At 36.2% G+C, this 19,031-nt stretch overlaps 1 protein-coding gene across 2 annotated transcripts; it reads left to right on the top strand.

Moving 5' to 3' along the window:
* The first annotated feature begins 349 nt into the window (after nucleotides 1-349).
* LOC110817752 (homeobox-1) lies at nucleotides 350-18,674 on the top strand. Of its 2 annotated transcripts, none has more exons than XM_088208206.1 (18): nucleotides 350-1,080; nucleotides 1,186-1,650; nucleotides 2,663-2,733; nucleotides 6,392-6,802; nucleotides 6,912-7,001; nucleotides 7,083-7,247; nucleotides 7,338-7,560; nucleotides 10,220-10,320; nucleotides 10,674-10,760; nucleotides 10,851-11,000; nucleotides 11,097-11,249; nucleotides 13,173-13,382; nucleotides 13,454-14,125; nucleotides 14,232-14,783; nucleotides 15,723-16,355; nucleotides 16,463-16,567; nucleotides 17,107-17,367; nucleotides 17,617-18,674. In XM_088208206.1, exons 1-18 carry the CDS (start codon nucleotides 909-911, stop codon nucleotides 18,379-18,381), a joined length of 5,286 nt encoding a protein of 1,761 aa, XP_088064332.1. In that variant the 5' UTR covers nucleotides 350-908; the 3' UTR covers nucleotides 18,382-18,674. The 2 variants fall into 2 exon arrangements, with proteins under 2 accessions (XP_088064332.1, XP_088064331.1); XM_088208205.1 differs by having other exon boundaries at nucleotides 6,386-6,802.
* The last annotated feature ends 357 nt before the right edge of the window (nucleotides 18,675-19,031 follow it).

Here is a 19,031-nt window from a genome sequence, read left to right as displayed (position 1 = left end):
AATTATCCCGAATTCCAATTAATTCAAATAAAAATTATAATTTGAGAGCCCAGCCCAGCCCAGCCCAATAAGAATCCGCCAGGTTAGCTGGGACCCACAAACACAAGAAATCAGAAATCTAAGACCCCAAACACTCAGAAACCACACAAACACACCTCTTTCAATAATTTTTATTTTTATTTTTATTTTTGTTTGAAAAACCCAAACACAGCCGTCTGGCAAACCTATAGACATTAACTTAAACAATCGAAAATTAAATAATAATAATTAAATTTATTTTTATAAGAACAAGAACTTGAAAAAGGAAACTAATTGAAATTAGTAGTATGCACATTAATTTCACGAAATAGAAAGATAAAAAAAAGTTAAAACAAAAAAGAAAGTTTTGAAAATTTGTCAAAAACAATTCGAACAAAAAAAGAAAATCGATTTTATAAAAAAAAAGAAAAAAAAAAAAGTAAGGAAAAGATTGAAAGTAATGGAATTTGGATTTAGACTGAGGAAGGACTGTTGTTCTGTTCCTGATTTTGCTTTTTCCTATTTTGCTTTTGTTTTGATATTATCATCAATATTAATATTAATGATAACAATATTAATATTAAAATTATTATTATTATTATTATTCTTACTATTCTTCTTCGCTCGTTTGTTTGATCCTTTATTCTTGATCGCTTTATTGTTTATTTCATTGTTTGTTGTTGGTGATAATAATTCATCTCCGCCTTTCTCTTTCTTGACTCTCACGATATTTCCTTGTTTAGAGAGAGAAAAAAGAAGAGAGAGAATCGTGTTGAAGAAAACCCTAGAATTTGGGGTCTTTAGGTTTGTTTATTTGTTCGTTTTTTTTTTTTTTTTTTCTGTTTTGAATCTCTGCGTCTTGTTCAATCGAAATCTTCTTGTGTTCTTCAATGGAGGCTGGTTCAGATGGAGAAACTCCGGTGAGGAATAATAGTAGTAATAATAATAATAATAATGGTAGTAATAACAAAAGTTTAGGTAATTCCAGTGAAGGCCTGGCCAAGCCGAAGCGTCAAATGAAGACTCCGTATCAACTTGAAACCCTCGAGAAAGTATATGCAGGTATGGTTTTTCTCGTCCTTGAAGTACTGATTCTGATGTATACATGTGTTTTGGATGCTTTTTGAAGTTTTATTTTGTTTGTGTTTTGGGGATTGATTTGATCAGTGGAAACGTACCCGTCGGAGGCCACGCGAGCAGAATTATCGGAGAAATTGGGCTTATCGGATCGGCAATTGCAGATGTGGTTTTGCCACAGGAGGCTGAAGGACAAGAAGGAGGTTCCAGCGAAGAAACCGCGCAAGGGAATAGCTCTCCCGCCGCCCGGGTCGCCAGAAGATGAATTGCGGGTTGGGCACGAACCCGATTATGGTTCCGGGTCGGGTTCCGGGTCGGGTTCTAGCCCGTTCATGGAGTCAAGGAAGCTGGGGCCAGGTAGTAGCAATTCTCGGGGTGCTATGGTGGATGAAGGGCCAATTGGGAGGAGGTACTACGAGTCCCCACAGACTATAATGGAGCTTAGAGCAATTGCATGCGTAGAAGCACAGTTGGGGGAGCCATTGAGAGAGGATGGACCAATTCTTGGAATGGAGTTTGATCCATTGCCTCCTGGTGCTTTTGGCGCCCCTATAGGTATAAGTAATGCTTCTTGTATTTGTATTTTTGCTGCTTTCTGTTGGCTCTTGTTTACAGAAGTTAGCTGTCCGGTTTTTATTGGATAGAGGGTTTATTTTTCTTTTCGGATCACTTTTTTCATGAACCAGAAAAAAATTTTCTTTGATGGTTATGTGATATTCTTTTGTGTTATTGCATTGATGACAATCAAAACAAGGCTTACAATGGCTTTCCTAGAATAAGTAGAATTGAAGGAATAGTTATTACTTTTTCTGATTTTCACATAAATGGAGGCTTTAATCTTGGACATGTGTCCGTTTCATCTTGTTGGGTCTTGATGACTGTTTTATGGTACCTAATGAGATTCTGGAAACTTCTCATATTCTTCTCTTTCCTTGTTTACTTTTGTTTGCTCATGATATATCAGCTCTTAATGTGGTAAACTCAAATGAGTTGAATGTATGAATTGTCTCCTGCTTCATTTCACTTGCAAGAATAAATAACGATAATAACTAGTGGGAATTTCTATGGATCAGTTAGCTGGGGGTATCATTTTTTTTTGACTGAAAGCTTGTAACAATATCTGCTCTATGAGGCACTCATTACATATAAAAATGGTAGGAAACATGTAACATTTCGACTTAAGATTTCAATAGAGGCCAAAGGATATTGGAGAACTATCCATGATTTTATATTCCTATGATAGTACATTTGTGGTTTTGATTAGATGAAGAAAGGGCTTGGTTACAGATGTGCTTGTTCTGATCATTTTTTGCTGCATGGTAGTTGTGCTTGCTCGTGAAGTTTAGTATTTATTATTCCTTTTTTCTGTTTGTATTAGTATTTATTAGTGTTTAGTATTTATGAGCTTCATATTTCATGGTTCTTAGGACTTGTTTGTATTAAAACTAATGATATTCATTCATCACATACAGGTGTTATATTGTTTTGATAATTTTTTGTTTTCTTGCTTGCGACTTTGTTTTCTTTTTACTTATTTTTTCATTTCAATGTGGGGTATTAACTGCAGAGCAGCAGAAGCGATTGGGCCATCCTTTTGAGAGTAAACTTTTTGAGCGACATGATGCCAGATCAAGCAAAGTTTGTTCCTTATCTACTTCATATGCTTTTTTTTTTTTTTAATTTTTATCATATTTGTTTTGAATTCAGCTACTTTTTGTTTAGATATGCACTTAGAGTTTGTATGCTCGTTCTTCACCTGTAGGGTAATTATTTTAATCTTTTTTTATTGGAGAAGAAAACAAGAAATTTATGGACAAGGCTTATCCACAAATAGATGCGAGAAGAAATTGGTCAAGACTCAAAATATCTATAGGTTTCTCTGTGTCCTCTGAATGAGACAATTATAATCCTTAAAATACAAACGGTTTACACTGGGGAGAACACACTCTCAAAAGCTCACCTAGTTCATATAATCCAAAAAAGGTCGTGGAACGAAAGATCTTTTTATGTTCCTTCTCGGCTTTTATAACTTCCTGTGTTTGAAGCTTTTCAGCTCCTGATCCTGTAAAATAACTTTACTCACTTCTACAGTAATTCTTTTATTTAGCGTAGCCATTTCCTAGTCTACGTCTACATATTTTGCATTCTTTATTGTAGCTTTTCCCACTCAACTTTGAAATCTGTCTAGGGTTAATCTTGTTGATCTAGGATTTGCTATGAGTAGAATTAATAGGAGCATGGAGAAATTAATTTAATCTCTGCCTTGGGAAGTCGAATGTTCTGATTCAGGTTTATCCACTGTATGTAATATCTAGTAACACGCGAATATTCTACAAACCTATATACTGAGATTGTCTATCCGTAGCTGTCATCCTTGTAAATTCCCTATGTTATGGTCACATTTAGAAGGCCTAAATAAGAGGTTGAAGTTCAATTAAATATGGAATCCTAATTAGTATTGGCTTCTTAAATAGCACATAATTTTTCGTTAATATTGGATTTTTATAGTATAGAATTTTCAATATTTTAGTTGAACATTTCTAATTAGATTTAGATATTTAATTAAATTAAGATTTCTAAATAAAAATTGTATGCTCTATGTAAAGGGTATGCTTGTTATTAATAAAAACAAGTCATAATATTATTTTAAACTATGAGATTGGAACTTTCTCTAATGAGATCTAAGGTAGCAGCTCCATTTGATGAGCTGTAATTTATTTTCACAAAATAGGTCATTCAGAATCGCAGCAAGGAGAAAAAGCAAATTTTGGAACTGGAAATTTCAAAGAACCGCCTAATGACAAGATTCTGGTTTCGGGAACATAACAAATTGGTATCAGAGCCTTACACAATGGGCAACTCTGCAATAAAAGAAGATTTACGATTGATACTCTAAGAAGTCTAGACCACAAATGAGGCACGGAGAACATATATTGAAAGATAATTGGGTAGCTAGTTGCAGGAGTTATCCTTGCAATTCAAAGAGATACTGGCCAGCTTTAATCGTGACAGATGAATTGAATTAGAAGGCACTGCAAGTAGCAACCACCCCCCACCCGGGAACATCCATCTCAAACGCTTCACACTGGAAGTCAGTCGCAAACTGCAAACAACTCTCCAAGTAATCGTTCCTTATTACACCAAATGATGCGGAATTCAAGATCAAGTAACATGATCAAAAACTCCGCTAATAACATTAGTATTCAAAATCATAAAACTCTCAACAAATCCTCCCTACTTGACGTACATTCAACACATGAATGTCAATTAAGGTAATTGAGATAGTTTGAATTGATTAAAAACACTACAAGTATGAACTTAATAAGTTAAAAATCAATTCAAAAGAAAATTGATAAGACACCACAAGAATTTATCTTGATAAGTTGAAGCAATTCTCATTTAACAAGAAGGTTGAAGAAACCTAATTAGTTGAAAATTAAAACTTCATAGTTTAATTATTCTCAAACTTTAATGTTACAATTGTAAATTGAAGACTGTTTTATAGAGTAGGTTTTATGTATTACAAAGAAATAAATATCCTAAATTAATGGTAGAAATTATAAGAAAATTAAGTCTTGTCTTGAATGAGAAAATAATGAAAATTAAGAAAACTTTGACAATAATAGGCTAGATAAAATATTCTATTTTTAAATGAGAGTATTTTGATTAATTGTGAAGGAATTAGGAAAAGTAAATATCGCTAATTAAGACTGGTCGTTAAAAGAGCAAAGGGAGCACCCATATATTTCCTAAACCGTGGGATTTAGTTATTCAAGGAATGAGATTTGATTTTCTCTTTCTTTAAGATATCACATGATTTAGGAAGAAGTTTTTCCTCTTGGTTGATTCTCCTTTTAAAGAAATTATTTTCCCTCTCTTTGCTCACATCACCAAGTTAGACTTTCCAATATTCGAGGGCTTTGAAGATCCTCTTATATGGTTGTATCGGTGTGAGAAATTTTTGGCTAACAAACACCGGCGGGAAAGAGATAAAGTGGGATTGACTGTCTTCCATATGCTTGGAGAGGCGTGACTGTCATACCACCAGTTGAATATGAACAAGCTACATTCAACTATATTGAATTCAAAGATGATTGTTTTTTGAGGTTTGGGCCGTCAACCGGAAGTAATCTATTGGGGGAATTGGTAAATTTGAAATAGACGGGATCAGTTGTGGATTATTAGAGGCAGTTCCAAGAAAAACAAGTAAGAGCAAACAAGTTTGTTCGGGTTGATCAACATGTAAGTTTGTTTACAGTAGGACTGATCGATTCTCTCCGTTTAGAGGTTGAGATGCAATCACTCACCACTCTTATGCACGCAATGAGAGTGACTAGAATTTTTGAAAGAAAAATAACAGTTGTGCATTATGACTAAACACAATTATAGTGACCCTTCTCAGTTCCTGATCAAGTCTAACAATTTAGTTCAGAAAACACTGACTCCATAGGATAGTAACATTACAACCCAATCTTGTAATGCTTTCTCTCCATTTATAAAAAAACTAATAAGGGCAAAGATGATAGGTAAGAGGCCGAAGGGGTTGTGTTATAACTGAGATGCAATTACTCACCACTCTTATGCACGCAATGAGCATGACCAGAGTTTTTGAAAAAAAAAATAACAGTTGTGCATTATGATTGAACACAATTATAGTGACTCTTCTCAGTTCTTAATCAAGTCTAACAATTTAGTTCAGAAAACACAGATTCCATAAGACAGTAACATTACAACCCAATCTTGTAACACTTTCTCCCATTTATAAATAAACTAATAAGGGAAAAGATGATAGGTAGGAGGCCACAGGGGTTGTGTTATAACTGCGATGAACCGTTTGTTCAAGGTCATCAATGTAAACAGCTGTTCTGGCTCGAGATTGAAATCGATATTGGTCCTGAGCAACAAGAAAAAACAGACAAGGCAGGTATATCCGCATTTCAAGCTTGAGAACAAGCTTGAAAACTCGAGGAGAATGCTGTTATGGACACATTTATAGGACCTAAATAAGAGCTTGAAGTTCAATTAAATACGAAATTCTAATTATGTTAAATTTCTAAATAGTAAATATGGAATTCTAATTAGTATTAGATTCTTAAATAGCGTATGATTCTTAAACTTAAGGAGCGATTTTCTTGTACTTCGATATGAAGGATGTTGAAAGTAAAGAAATTAAAGTTTTTCTTTTAGGAAATTTATGTGTTTTGATTTACAAGCTTTGATATAGATATTATCATTCATTTGAGGCACATGGCTTTGAGCTAATAAATTCTCTTTTTATTATGTCGATTAGTTGCAGACTGCAGCTAGGGCTCTTCAAGAATATCAGTTTCTTCAAGATCAACCGAGTCTCAGATCTGATTCTTATGGACAAGGTGCTCAATCTCATCGTCATGATTCACCACTTGATGGTCCACGGGCTAGAGCTTCATCAATTGGACTTGCAAATGAACCACAGTCCAAGGTTCATGGTGCCCATGTTCATGTATCACGTGTTCGTGTTTTATCTCAACAAGAGAAGGCAGGACATATCTCTTCATCTGCTCATGGCAGTGATGGCATTCCAGCAGAGATGGAGCCCTTTGTAAACAATAGAATACATGCTTCACCAAGCACTCGCCCTACTTCGGGACCTGAAGATCCATATGTATTGTCTAATGGGCAAAATTTAAATAGTGATCATGATTTGCGGATAGATAGGAAACGCAAGGTTTATATCATGTTAAATATTTCAAAAAAAAGTCTTGCTTTTTGTTTCATGTGTTATTTGTGTTATTTGGCTGAAGAATGTGTGTTGTATGCTCTGTTTATTCTTGCAGAGTGATGAAGCCAGAATTGCAAGGGAAGCTGAAGCTCAAGAGAATCGGATTCGGAGAGAGCTTGAGAAACTAGATAATCAGAGGCGAAAGGTTATTCTATCTGTCATGAGTTGTGGATTACGGTAAAAAAATAATTTTCCTATACTGATGTTTTAAGATTTGTATTCTTAGAATGAAGAACGAATAAAAAAAGAAATGGAGAGACATGAACGTGAAAGGCGGAAGGAAGAAGAGAAGCTATTGCGTGAGAAGCAGAGAGAGGAGGAGAGGTCACAGCGAGAGCAAAAACGTGAAATTGAAAGAAGAGAAAAGTTTTTGCAAAGAGAAATTCTAAAAGTAAGTTTTAGGAGAATGTTAGTTTTTCGGCCACTACTTTTATTTTCTGATTCTGAAGAGAACTGATTAAATCTCTTATTTGTCTTCAAGGCTGAGAAGAGGAGGCAAAAAGAAGAGCTTCGCAGAGAGAAAGAGGCAGTGAGACGCAAGATTGCCATTGAGAAGGCAACTGCCCGCAGAATTGCTAAAGAATCTATGGATCTAATTGAAGATGAACAGCTAGAACTCATGGAATTGGCTGCTGCAAGCAAGGGAATAGCATCAATAATACAACTTGACCATGATACCTTGCAAAACCTGGAGTTTTTTAGGGGTAAGTGTCTCTTGATAAATATGTTTAGTTTTCGGATAACTGTTTATGGATGTAGTGATTTGGTTGATTTTGAATTTCCGAATTAAAGAGAAAATCCTAAAAGTTTGACAGGTTAGTTTTTGGACAGAGAAAACTTATCTCAGCTAATGTTTATCCAAGGTTAGAAAACTATGCTCTCCATGGGCATCGTCTCTATTGCCAACGGTGCAGTCTGGGACTTACAGACTTCAACTTTTTCTGTAGAAGTTTAATGATTACATGCATGTATACATATGCCTTTCTGCATATCTTATGATTAGAATCCTGTTCTGGTTGCTTTTAGCATCCAATGTGCTGTTAGTTTTTCATCCCCTACATTGTAGGAGCATATTCGGGAAGCAATCAGCTTAGGAATTAACAAACTAAATACATTTCTAGTGTTTAAAAGTGCTCGTCTTTGGCAGCATTGGTCTTTTCTTTGTCCAGCTTAAACTTGTAAGGAAAATTTTTGGGTCCTCAATATTTCTAACAGCTGATAATTTTCCTCGGAGTTCTGTTTTTTTTATTCAATCAGTGTTATGTTTGATCTTATCCATTGGTCTGTGGCTGGATCTGGGTGTTTGACTAGGAAGAGGAGGTTTAATATTGGATTTGAATGCAAGTTCTAAGGAGCCAATTTTTTTTACTTTTAATCTTAATCTTTTGCGTGGATTTACATTGAGAGCATTGGCTTAAGCAAGATAATTGTGGTTTTTCTGGGTTCATCATCTTGGAAGAGCTTGGGCAATGATTTCAAGGCATATTTGCTTAGCGGAATAAAGTTAAGCTTAAATATAATAGCTATTTAATGGTATTGGAATAATGCTGAAATGGAATTGCGATGACATTGCAATATTCACTTAATCAGTAGTAGTTCCTTGCAATTTTATTTCAAATTTTGGTTTGATATTATTGAAGATTGAAATAGAACTATAATAAGCTGCAAATGACTATAAGATCCTCCGTTTGTTAGATTAATTTAAAATTAATGTAAAATTACATCTATATCAATAGAATTTATTTAGTATTACATGATAAACTTGAAGTTTTATAAAATTATTTTAACTAGCAAATATTAGATGTATTATATTTAATTTCATTAAATTATAAATTTTCATATAAATTGTTTGAAAACCTCTTACTTCATATTGGAATATTTTTATGTTCAAGTATAAAAATTCTTCAATTAATTAGAAGTTTTCTATATATCACATTATTGCATAACTAAAAATCTTCAAATATACTCAAATTTAAAAGAATTACTATTGATCAATTACTTAAAACCCACATTAAGAAGTAGAGAGACACTGGTCGTAAAAGTAAATTGAGTGATTACAGTTGAACTTGTAGTCTTGATTCATCAAGTCCCACCTATGAAGTCGGGCTACAAGTTCTTCACTATTTCTAATTACAAAATACTTTTGGTTCAACTAACCAAAGGTATATTCCTGTCTTATTCGGTGATTCAGATGTGCCATTAATATGTTGCCTGGTTGGATTTGCTTGTGGTTGGTGCAGTGGAGTCATTACATGTCTTCTAGAGAGGAATGATGCTAGAACTTTTTAAGCAGGACTGTACAGACTCGAGGAATAGAATAGGGATTCCTTTATGTGGATTCCTCTTTATACTTTTAATAGAGAATTGATTGCTTTTTTTTAAAATAAAAGTGTGGAGTCATATTGATGTAAGAGTGCCAAGGGGGCACAACCCATTTACAATGTATTTACAAGTCGATTGAACTATCAACAACAAAACCAAGATCATCGATCGAAACAGTCGATATTATGTCCTAAAATAATGGAACCAAAATAGTGAAACCAACTATCAATGATTTTGTTAAAATCAAGTTCTATTCCTACAAAAGTGCATTGTTTCTTTCCTTCCAAAGGACCCATATAATGGTGAGTGAGATTAATCTTAACATTTTCCTCTTGCTGCTGTTGCCTTCCCAAGCTAGGAGTTCTGCATATATGTTGTTGTTCATGACCCAAGACAGCCCCATAAGGCTAATAATAGTGTTCCTATGTGCTGTGAAACCAAACAGCCTAAAAGCAGGTGATTGCAGGTTTCAAAATTATTTGTTATATAGGAAACATCTATTTACGATTGTGAAACCTCTTTTTATTAGGTTGTCAAGGGTAAGAATGCGACCTTTCACGGCTTCCCAAGCAAAAAACAAAATTCTTGGAGTTGCATCCGATTGCTATATTACCTTGGAGGGGGAAACTAATGTTGTTCTGATTAAGATTGCTCGAATAGGGATTGGATTGCTATTTTGTATTAATTTTGTTTTGATTGTTTTTCTTTGGTTCTTATGTTCTTTTATGCTTATTTCATCTCCAATGATAGCTTTGCCGCCTTCATGTTAATTTCCTCTTTCCTTATTTGATATATTTCCTTTTACATGAAAAGAGAGTGGGCCCTTATGATGATATTCAACTTTTTTAATCTATTTTTACCTGTCGTTTGAACTTAAATTCCTCTCGAACCTTCCAGTGATGTCCTTTTTGTTTATGTGATTTGTTGTGTTTTGTCTGACCCAAACAGTGTTCTAGTTGTACATCTTCTTTTCTTCTATTTGCTTGTTTTTTTTTTTTAAATAAACTCTTCTGAGAATCTGCAACACACTTTTTTCTATAGATTCCTTGTGCATGTTCCCGCCTCAATCTGTGCAGCTAAAAAGACCATTTGCCATTCAGCCCTGGAGTGATTCTGAGGAGAATGTTGGGAACCTTCTCATGGTATGACCTGATCAACTTTTATTTTCCTCCTTCTTTTTGATGAATTGGCACTACTGAGAAGCTCAAGAGCAGTTCATGATAGCTGCTTTTTTCTCCTTTAAGCCTTACCTTATATCATTTGAGCCTTGCTTTGCAGAACTTTGTTTCAGCCGTAAAGAGATGAGATAATTTTTTCCAGATCCGCTTACATCTTGATAATTTTTACCCTCCTTTTGGTGTTTGATTTTTTCATCAAGATCTAATCTGAATGCTATTGTGGTGGTTGTCTACTTTGTTGTTGTGCACATTGATTTAAGCTATTTTTGAGGATATATTACTATTATGCTTTGAACATTGTGGTTGCCATTTATCAGGTCTGGAGATTTTTGATTACTTTCACGGACATACTTGGACTTTGGCCTTTTACACTTGATGAGTTTGTTCAATCTTTTCATGACTATGTGAGTTTGCAACATTTTAATCCTTAACATGCTCGTACAATTTACAGTACCTGATTTTTTTTTCCTTGTCTCAATCTCATTTTGTATCAGGACTCGAGATTGTTGGGTGAGATACATGTTACTCTTCTGAAATCGATAATAAAAGACATTGAAGATGTTGCAAGAACACCTACTGGAGTAGGAGCAAATCAATATTGCTCTGCCAATCCTGAAGGAGGACATCCTCAGATTGTTGAAGGGGTAACCTTCCTGTCCAATATGTTGAAAATCAGTTGTTTATCAAATGAAATGATTTTGTTCTACTGAAGTATTTCTTAATGTTTTACATTGTATCAGGCATATGAGTGGGGCTTTGACATACGTAATTGGCAGAGGCACTTAAACCCATTAACATGGCCTGAAATATTTCGTCAATTAGCACTATCTGCAGGATTTGGGCCACAGTTGAAGAGGACTGCCCAATGGACTTACTTGTGTGACAACAATGAGGTTAATTTTTTACTCTCTCCTTTATCTGCAGCATGGAATTTATTTTTTCATGAAGAAATAAAATGAAAGAACTTCTGTCAATAAAATATTAAGACAATTCAAGTAAGGAAATATGTGGCAACTGTGGTATCATTCACATAAATATTTGTAGTGTGGATGTCAATCATGATCTCATAGTAAATACATGCATCATGAGCACTATCACTAGCCAAGGTCAAGATAAGTTATGTTTACTTTGCTTACTTTGGGATCAGGGCTCCGAAGGCATGAATAACACAGTACAGGGCCATGTTTAATTGTAAAAATCGTTTTGAGAGTTTGTTTTTCCAGATTGACATATGTTTATATACAAATAAAAAATGACTAGTAAAAAATGAAAGGCGTCATTTTAGTGCTTGAAGGATGGACTATATGCAATTCAAATAAATTGCAATTCTCGTTAATGCTAGACCACCAAATTTTCACAAGCCTAACTTGCTTCTGTTTCGAATATCTGACTTTACATGTCTCTGGAGTGTCATACCAAATGAAATGTTCTTCTACTGAATTAAGCGAGCTAAGGAAGAATTTAGGTTCCTTTTAGTCATTTTCTTTTATTTTTTGAAATAACAAGTAGAAAATGTATCATTAGATATAGGCACTAAGGGGATACAAGTCCATATACAAGATTATTTACAAGTCAGTAAGGATATCAATTAGTTCTCTTAAATTCTCTATGGAGTACAATGGTTGATCCATAATTAAAATACAACGGGTCTGGAACCATCTTTCTCGAGATCATGAGTCATGGTTGTGACATCGCGATCATGAGTTACTACCATAAAAAATTGGAGCCTCTATCTTCTTTCCTTTCCACATGGTTCTAAGATTACAAGTCCTATCAGCTGCAGCTACTTGTGGACTTGGAGATTTTGATTAGCCTGACTAGCTTGTCCTGCCACCTCAGGAGGCATTTCCTACCCTAGCGCCTTAATTGACACATCGATTAAGTGTTTAAGGACATCCAGTATGGCGCTCAATATATGTTGTTCTTGCTGAAGAGACAATTGGTCGATTTTGGCATGCAATTTAGTGTTAGTTGTGATTATAGATGATCGAGATTGTTTCCCAGAGAAAGGTAAAGCACAAATGTGATGATACATACTATGGAAGCAGCAAGAGTGCATAAAAACTTGGGAACTTGTTTGAACTGGTGAAGAACCGGTTTGGAGGGGCCTGACTGGTCTGTGAATTAATTTGATCAAAATTGGTTTAACTGGTCAAATTAAGTTTGTTCGAGGAAGTAATTTTTGTGGATTGCACTCATATGATGTCCACATGCTGGCTTCTAGCCATCAGAGAGTGTTGGGTTTAGGAAAAAGGCTTGTTAGACTCTAAACCATGGTGGTGTTGAAGTTGGCCACTACTCACTCAGTGGTCGCTGGAGATCTGAAATGGCCAAGAGTTAGGTTTAATTTTTCATTTGCTTGTTTTGCTATGGGCAATCTGATGGTTGGGACTTGTGGACTTGTTTGGGTTCGGACAATTAGGAATTTTGTTGTAAGAATTTGGGGCACTCAAGAACTTTGTTCTTGCTAATTGACAAAGGACATATTAAGCTTAATTTGCCAAATTTGGAATTTGTATCAGCTTTGGAATTTTCCAGACATCACATTGCAGAATTGATGCCTCTTGAGAGGGATTACAAGGATATTTATAGCCTTCCAATATAACTCTAATCTGAACAGAACAAGAAATCTAAATAAGAATTTAAATCATGAATAATCCAAACACCATTAGAAGCTTGAAAGAAAGAAATAAATCCTAATACTAGTAGAGAGAAAACTATGAAATAAAATCCTAAGTTGTATCCTTAGCTATTGTGGTGGGCTGTCAAAATATTAAGACTTGTTTTCATATTTACTTTTTGTTAAATGGTTACAGGGTAAAGCTTGTGAAGATGTTATTTCTACTCTACGCAGTGGTTCAGCAGCTGAAAGTGCATTTGCAATGATGCGGGAAAAGGGTTTGCTGCTTCCACGAAGATCCAGGCATCGTTTGACACCCGGAACTGTCAAATTTGCAGCATTCCACGTTCTTTCCCTTGAGGGAAGCAAGGGATTAACAGTGTTAGAACTTGCAGATAAGATTCAGGTTAGTGTTGTTTCTTGTTGAAGTAGTCATTTGTCTTATTGATGTTTCCTGATTTATCTGTTTCTTGGAAGAAATCTGGACTCCGCGACTTGACGACTAGCAAGACGCCTGAAGCTTCAATTTCTGTTGCTTTGACGAGGGATGCAAAGCTTTTTGAAAGAATAGCTCCTTCAACATATTGTGTACGAGCTGCTTACAGAAAGGATCCTGCTGATGCTGAGGCAATACTTGCAGCAGCCAGAAAGAAGATTAGGATTTTTGAAAATGGATTCTTAGGCGGAGAAGATGCTGAGGATGTTGAAAGAGATGAGGACTCTGAATGTGATGTTGAAGAGGATCCCGAGGTTGATGATTTAGCCACTCCCTCAACCACAGCAAAAAATATTGACGACCATAACGAAGTGAAAACTTGCTCACGAAGTGGAAATGGAGATATCTGCAATACTATTACTGTAAAGGTTGACAGTGAGTTCAACAAAGATTTCTCATCTCTCTCGTCAAGTAGTATCAAGAATGCAAGCAGTCCAAAGGACACTGAACAACATATTGCTGGTGAGGATGTTCGGGCTGATAATATGGGACTACAGAATGCTGAGATTGACGAAAGCAAGCAGGGGGAATCATGGGTTCAGGGCCTTGCAGAAGGGGATTATTCACATCTCTCTGTTGAGGAGCGCCTCAATGCCCTTGTTGCCTTAATTGGTGTTGCCAATGAAGGGAACTCAATTCGTGCTGTTCTTGAGGTTAGTCTGTCTTTTCCCTCTGGTTGTACTAATTTTTTTTTCTTCATTTTCAAAGAGAATGCACTTTCTTTTTGTCAGTTTGTGTTTGATAGGAACATTTTTACAGGATCGCTTGGAAGCAGCAAATGCTCTTAAAAAGCAAATGTGGGCCGAGGCACAAGTAGATAAGAGCCGTTCAAAAGAGGAGAGCTTAATTAGAATAGATTATCCATCTGTTATGGGAAGCAAAGCTGAAACAGTTCTTAGTAATTCCATACTAGAGGGTAGCCAGAGCCCATTGCTTATGGTTGATAATAGAACCAAAGAGGCATCTTCCAACATAGCAGAAGATCAAAAGCCTTCACAGACTGCTCTGATTCAGCTTCAGAACTCTTCCAATGAAAGGACCTTAGTTGCTCAAGATGCTTTAGCAGGTCAGGATATTGTCTCAAATCAGCAACATGGATGTACATCAAAACGATCAAGATCACAACTGAAATCTTACATTGCCCACAGAGCTGAAGAAATGTATGTGTATAGGTCCTTGCCTCTTGGTCAAGATCGGAGACGCAATCGCTACTGGCAGTTTGCGGCATCTGCCTCAAGAAATGATCCTTGTTCTGGACGGATATTTGTTGAATTACATGATGGAAACTGGAGACTTATTGATAATGAACAGGTATCTTTAAGCTTTTTATTTTTGTAGAAAAAGATGCTTTTGCAGCTACGAACAGATTGAATTTTATCTGGCAATTATTTTTTTTGAAATAAAATTTTATCTGGCAATTATGGCCATATTCTTGACGGAATGCAGTAACCACAATCAAAGGATGAGTAGTATTTGTTAAAATTCTCTTTAATTTGGATGTACAGAGGTGTGGCAATACTGTGTTTGCTACACTCTGCTTAATACTACTCTGGTTACGGTTGTGAAAACTTTGTGGAGGAATGCTATGACTAAGTCTGGTGCATGAGGGGTGCACAAGGACTGATGATCTAAGAATTAGCTATTATGCCTGAAAAGAAGTGTGTTCCTCAACATACCTTACTTTGGGCAGTACTACTCAATTTGTTGTCCTTGATGTCATTCAACAATAAAACTGATAGGGAAGAATGGTTTGCATGGTAGATCTTGCTTTGATGGGGATTGAGATTGTAACCTGTGTTATCTTACCTAACTAATGCTCAGGTTTTTTTTATTGGTCAGAATTGGGAACACCTGCAGAAATTTGGTTTTAGTATTATTGGCTTGTGAATGCATGTAGTGGTTTCTCAGAAATTACTGGTTGAAGGCTTCAGTCCGAAGATCAGGAATCTGATCATGTTTTGCCATAGGAAAAAAGTGATATCTTGGGGCATCTTATACTTCTCCAATGAATTTTTCTTTGCAGTGAAATGCATATTATTTACATATGATTAACCTGATATGCTCCATTCTCTGTATGGCCGCTTATCTGCTCTATAATTTATTTTCCCTATATGCCTAGTTGGTTAGCTTCTTTTGAACTGTATAATCTTCTGAAATTTTTGCTTATATCTAGCATAAGACTAAGTTGATGTGACCATTTGATTTTTTTTGCTTGTTTTTAATATATGTCCATGATCTTATCTTGCATAGGCCTTTGAAGCTCTTCTTTCTTCTTTGGATACACGAGGGGTTAGAGAATCCCATTTGTGCATAATGTTGCAAAAGATTGAGACGGCGTTTAAAGAAAATATTCGGAGAAACTTGCTGCCTGCCAGCACTGTGACTTCAAGTGGAGCCATCATGAAGAGTGAAGCCTTGGATTTGGATTCTAGTCCTGACTGCCCTGCTGCTGCTGACAGTCCGAGCAGTGCAATTTGTACATTTAACCCTGATACATTGCAGACTTCATCGTCTTTCAATGTTGAGCTTGGGAGAAATGAAAGTGAGAAGAAGAGTGCTATGAAGAGATACCAAGATTTTCAGAGGTGGATCTGGTCGGAATGCTACAATTCACTCCCTCTGTATGCTAGAAAATTTGGGAAGAAAAGATGCATGCAATTGTTGGTCACTTGTGAATTGTGTCTCGACTCTTATCTTCTTGAAGACAGTCACTGCCTCCCTTGCCACCAGACGTTCAGCACAGGCAATAACAAGTTCAAGTTATCAGAGCATGAGACTCAATGTGAAAAGAGGAGAAAGTTAGACCCCAAGGATTCAGATATGATGGATTCTTCTTCCCCCCTTGGAATCAGATTGCTCAAGTCCTTGCTTGCTTTCATGGAGGTCAGACAGCGATTCCTGAGATTAATTTCCATAATCTTGGCATTTTTAGGTATTAAGGGTATGGTTTGCTTTTGGCGCATCTCATATGGTAAATGTTTGATTGACAGGCAACTGTTCCACCAGAGGCTCTTGAATCATTTTGGACAGAAGGCTGTAGAAGGAATTGGGCAGTGAAGTTGAAAATGTCATCTTCCACTGAGGAACTCCTGCAGGTACCTAGATATGTTCCAACAATGCTTTAGTCGCTGAAATTTCAAAACTTACGCATTAACATGATATTTGGTGCTTTACTTTTTTGAAAAAGTATTTTGGTGCTTTATGATCAGAACATCGAATTAAGGATATAATGGTTCCCCTTCCTTCCTCCTAGAAGAATAATAGACTTCTGGTCATGTTTTCGAAGGAGTTCCTTTCATAAGTGGACTTACAATATGAGTAGCATGATTACAATTTAAATAATTTCTGTAGGCAGTTAGTTAGAGCCATGCTTTTGCTGAAAGTAAAATTTCAGGGAAATAACCTTTTTAAGTGTCACCCTCTGGGGATGGGTAAGGGATTTTGGAATAGCTTGGTTATGAATGAATCCTGCAAAGCTGATAAAATGCCGCTATACATGAATTTATTAAGTTTTCAGCTGTAGTATGTCCTGTTTAAATGTCACATGTAAATACTTTCATGAAAAACTGTTTACTTCTGCAACTTGCTATGGCAATTATGTTATGATATCTGATACTCTATTGAATTTTTGCAGGTTTTGACTGCATTGGAGAATGCCATAAAGAGAGAATATTTATCATCAAATTTTGAGACAACGAGGGAATTATTGGGGTTGAATATTCGGTCATTGAGTGCTGAACATGTTTTTCTTGATTCTGGTTCAGTTCAAGTGCTTCCTTGGATTCCACTTTCCGTTGGAGCTGTGGCTTTCAGACTCTTGGAGCTTGATTCTTCCATCAAGTATGATAAGCAGGAGAAAGCAGAGCCCTCGGAGAAGGAAGTCAAACAATATATTGTGAGTTCTCTCTCACTCTTTTCTCTTCTCTCTGTTGTCAGAACTCTCCCAAAACAAGGAAAAACCAAAATGAGGAAAGAAAAAAGAAGTCTTTACCTGCAACCATTTAGCAGGATGTTAAATCGTCTTGTGCATTAAATATTATGTATACTAGCCTTGGAATGATCTGTGTGATGAATAGAGGACATCCAGTCCAAGTGTCTCTTTCTTGCTCTGCTAATGGGGTGTTTCCTGGTTCCTGGTATGCAGAAGCTTCCTTCAAGGTATTCACCTTTGAAAAACAAAGAAGTTCAATTGAGAGTAGAACATGATGAAACTCTGAAAGATGAGGGCTTTGCTGACCTGGGTAGCAGACGCAACAGCTGCAAGCGTGGTAGAGGAAGTCGTGACCAGGGATCTGGCAAGAAGTGGCAGAGAAAAATTTCTGTTCCTAAATCAATTACCAGCAGGCGAAATAATAGGGAGAATGGAAGTTTAACCCTTCGATTGAGACAGCAGGGACGAGGAACAAATGGTCGAGGCAATGGAAGGGGTCGTCGTACAGTCAGAAAGAGGGCAGAAAGGAGGACGGTAGAGGATACTTATCTGGGCCGGGTGGTTGACATTGCTAGGCCTAAGAGTGATCCTGAATCACCTAGAGACATGGACGAGGAATGGAGTGGTGAAAAGTTCAGGATGATGCCTCCGGAAGGCGCTGATGATAGCAGTAACAGCATGGAAGCAGTAGAATCTGATGACAATGCACAAGCAGCAGAATATGAGCAAGGTAATTGGGAGGGGGGTTATGATGGTGCCTCCAGTGCATGGGATGGAGATCTAATGGAAGGAAGTGAAGGTGATGATGATGACGCCGGCGATAATGATGATGCTTCTGGGGATGATAATGGCATTGAAGACGTGGGAGATGAAGATTTAGAAGATGATGTAGAAACTAGTGAAGGCTCCGATGGAATGGCAAATAAAATGGGGAATGATTCTGGGGAATCAGAAGATTCAGAAGATTATAGTGATTGAAATTGGGGATATTCACAGGATTTCTGATTCATAAGCTGCATGATGTTTTTGACGTGCAGTTTCTCAAGTGATGGGTATAGGGGCAAAAAGGAGGATGGTGTGGCCCCTTTTCACTTTTACAGGATACAGGTAGCTGGAGAAGAATTTGAAACTAAAATAGATATGCAGAGTTAGTTCATCATTACAGGTGATTGATTTAAACAGGCTTTTATTGGATTATCCTTAGATTATGCCCCTTTTTTGTGAAAAAAGAAATTTATTATGAATAAAGTAACAGCTGTAGTTCATGAGAATCTAAAGTCTGGGTTTTTTTTTATTCTGCAGTTCTATGAAATTACGTCTATAGTAACTTCTACTTCCATCCACTATTATGCTGATGAGGTAGAATTTTCATGGAATTCTTTCTTTTAAAATTCTGTTTGAACTTTTACAAGAGGAATTGGATTGGATGCCTTTCCATTCTTTTTTTTCTTCAGTGAGTTTCTGACTGCAGCTTCTGCATTTGAGAAATGATTTACAATCAATCGTGCAAAATCAAACATACTTTTTGACCAAAGTCAAACTCAAAATATGCATTTAATAGATTTAAATTATCTTTAATCAATTTAAAATCATTTCTTTTTTACTTCATTAAACAGCCGTTATCGTTG

Source organism: Carica papaya, chromosome 7 (assembly GCF_054855325.1).
Source record: "Carica papaya isolate Zhongbai chromosome 7, ASM5485532v1, whole genome shotgun sequence".
Taxonomy (NCBI): Eukaryota; Viridiplantae; Streptophyta; class Magnoliopsida; order Brassicales; family Caricaceae; genus Carica; species Carica papaya.
Note: the sequence above shows the minus strand (reverse complement) of the source record. Positions and strands in the feature narration are given on the sequence as shown.